The sequence below is a fragment of the Puntigrus tetrazona genome, unplaced genomic scaffold, assembly GCF_018831695.1.
Source record: "Puntigrus tetrazona isolate hp1 unplaced genomic scaffold, ASM1883169v1 S000000150, whole genome shotgun sequence".
NCBI classification, from domain to species: domain Eukaryota; kingdom Metazoa; phylum Chordata; class Actinopteri; order Cypriniformes; family Cyprinidae; genus Puntigrus; species Puntigrus tetrazona.
In genome coordinates this window covers 270,001-272,500 of record NW_025047826.1, presented here as the reverse complement: position 1 = coordinate 272,500, position 2,500 = coordinate 270,001, and the positions used below count along the sequence as shown (strand labels likewise).

The 2,500-nt window shown below is 49.2% G+C and overlaps 2 protein-coding genes across 4 annotated transcripts in view; one reads left to right on the top strand and one right to left on the bottom strand.

Moving 5' to 3' along the window:
- The window catches only part of LOC122332923 (platelet-activating factor acetylhydrolase IB subunit alpha2-like), a 2,909-nt gene extending 2,783 nt beyond the window's left edge, over window positions 1-126 (bottom strand). Inside the window, exon 1 of one of the 3 annotated variants that reach the window (XM_043230399.1) lies at window positions 1-126. This exon is cut by the window's left edge and continues 24 nt beyond it. The gene's annotated coding sequence lies outside the window, so the exon portion shown is untranslated. The other 2 variants (XM_043230400.1, XM_043230401.1) reach the window with 2 other exon arrangements.
- A 524-nt stretch (window positions 127-650) lies between these two features.
- sik3 (SIK family kinase 3) overlaps window positions 651-2,500 on the top strand; it is a 33,185-nt gene continuing 31,335 nt past the window's right edge. The window contains 1 exon segment of the mRNA XM_043230403.1: window positions 651-879. Coding sequence (XP_043086338.1) covers window positions 685-879 — 195 coding nt within the window. The 5' untranslated portion in view covers window positions 651-684.

The window sequence follows — 2,500 nt, the reverse complement described above, 5'->3', positions numbered from 1 at the left end:
CTCTGACTGCTCTTATGTGCTTCATTCACACAGAAAAGATCACTTCCGCGTTAATCAGGAACCGACGTCTGCTGCTGACGCCCCGCCCCTTCCGCTGACGTCAGCACAAAATACTGATCACGAGAGGTCAGAAAAAAAGACAGGTCAGAACAGCAGTGTGTGTGTGTCACACATCCTATAGATGTTCCGCAAATGAATCAACATGATTGAATCTATCTACATGTGTTTATTTATACTGTATAATAAAATCTACTGTAATGATAGAGAGAGAGGAGAGATGGATGCGCATGCTCTGAGTCTGACGCTCGTTCACGAGGAGGTGCGCATTCACGTTCTCTTATTCCTGTCTCAGAGCGCGTTTCCGGTCGGGGGGGGGCTTAATGGGGGGAACTTCTTGTTGTCATGGCAACAGTTTCCCTGGCGCGCTCGCGCGCACAGAAGCGGAGGATCTGAGGAATACGATAAATAGACGCGCGCCGGCGCGCTCACGCCGTGTCGCCAAGGCGACCGAGACACGCGCTCGCGAGGGCGATGAGGTCATCGTGACGCTATCGGTTGCCACGGCGACAGCCCTGAGAGCGCGCTGCGCAAAGGGGCGGCGCTCGCGTCCTGACGCACGGCGGGGGCGTGTCCCGAGAGCGCGCCGCGCGTCCCCGCTTGTTGTTCCCGCAGAGAGGGCAGAAGATGGCGGCCGTGTCGAGCGGGGCTGCCGCCGCCGCCGGGATTCCGCTCCCGCACCGCGAGCGAGCGCTTCCCAACGCGCCGCGCGTCAGCCGCCCGCCCCCCGCGCGCGTCGGATACTACGAGATGGAGCGGACCATCGGGAAGGGCAACTTCGCCGTGGTCAAACTCGCCACGCACATGATCACCAGAGCCAAGGTGAGCGACGCCGCGTCGGACGCGCCGCGATCTCTCTTTCTCTCGCAAACACACACACACACACACACGTTCATCGCTGCGGCCTGTGCTCGCGCCTCGTTCGAGCCCGTGCGCGCGCGCCTCTATGAAAATTGTGTATCGTGTGTAGATGAGCGCGCGCCCGTCCGCTCGCTCGCGCGCGCGCGCGTGTGTGTTTTTGTGTGTGTCGCGCGTATGGATTGTATACGCGTGTAGATTGTGTTTGTGTGAGAGCGTCTCTCTCTCTCTCGTGTGTGTGTGTGTGTGTGTGTGTGTGTGTGTGTGTGTGTGTGTGTGACTGTAATCCATGTTGTATTATTGCAGCAGTGATGCTGTTGTGGGAGGAGAGACAGATAGACAGGTAGGCAGAGAGAAGGTTATATAGAGCCAGCGAGAGATGAACAGAGAAATGTCTCGTATTACAATCATTTGGCATTACTGTACCGAAAGGATAGACATAGTGGTATAGACAGAGATGGATAGACATATCAGCGTATATACAGATGGGTAGACGGATAAATATATACACACAGAGGAATAGATGGATAGACAGACATGTATAAACAGAGGGATAGACAGATGGATGTATAGATAAAATAATAAACAGAGGGACGGACATTAATGTATGGATAGAGGGATAGACAGAGCAGATAAATCTATACACAGGGATAGACAGTAGTGTTTGGTTTGTGTGTCTGATCTGTGATGAGTCTTGTAAAGGTGTTTTTGATGTGTGTTTAGTGCTGATCTTTGTTCTTGTGTGTGTGTGTGTGTGTGTGTGTGTGTGAGACCAGTGTAGGTGTCATGTGGGCAGCTGTGTGCTCCACTCATGCTGGATCTTCTGTGTGTGTTTGCATTCGGATCTGTCATTTGCTGGAGTGACGTCAGTGTGTGTGAGAGAGTAAGAGTGTGTGTCTAGATGTGAGAGTGTGTGTGTGTGTCTAGATGTGAGAGTGTGTGTGTGTGTCTAGATGTGAGAGTGTGTGTGTGTGTCTAGATGTGAGAGTGTGTGTGTGTGTGTGTGTGAGAGTGTGTGTGTGTCTGAATGTGTGTGTGTGTGTGTGTGTGTCTGGATGTGAGAGTGTGTGAGAGTGTGTGTGTGTCTGATGTGTGAGTGTGTGTGTGTGTGTCTGGATGTGTGTGTGTGTGTGTTAAAGGTGTGCACAAATAGTCAAACGTTCTAATATTCGGTCTATAATTATTATTCAATCAATAAAAACACAGTTGGTTTTCTCTTCTTCTTCGTAAAGTTTAGAAATACTTTGATGAAAATATTACCGGATAATCAGACACAATATAAGAAGTTGAGATGAAGTGAAGTAGTGAAAGTTAAAGTGAGTTCTCCAGTGGACGGAGGAGGAGGTTTAACACACAGTTATTTCTCTCTGAATGAATACGAGACGATCTAAAGAGTAACTCTATTCTGAGCCGAGTGTTTGAACGTTCTGAAGAGACACGCTGCTTGATCTCCAAGATCGGTGTGTTTTTTATTTATTTAATACATATTTCTATGGTTTCAACCAAAACAAAACCTTGTGATATATAAAGTAACGCTGTTGTAGAATTAGTCGTAAGATTGTTTAGAAATCATGACAAAAACTTT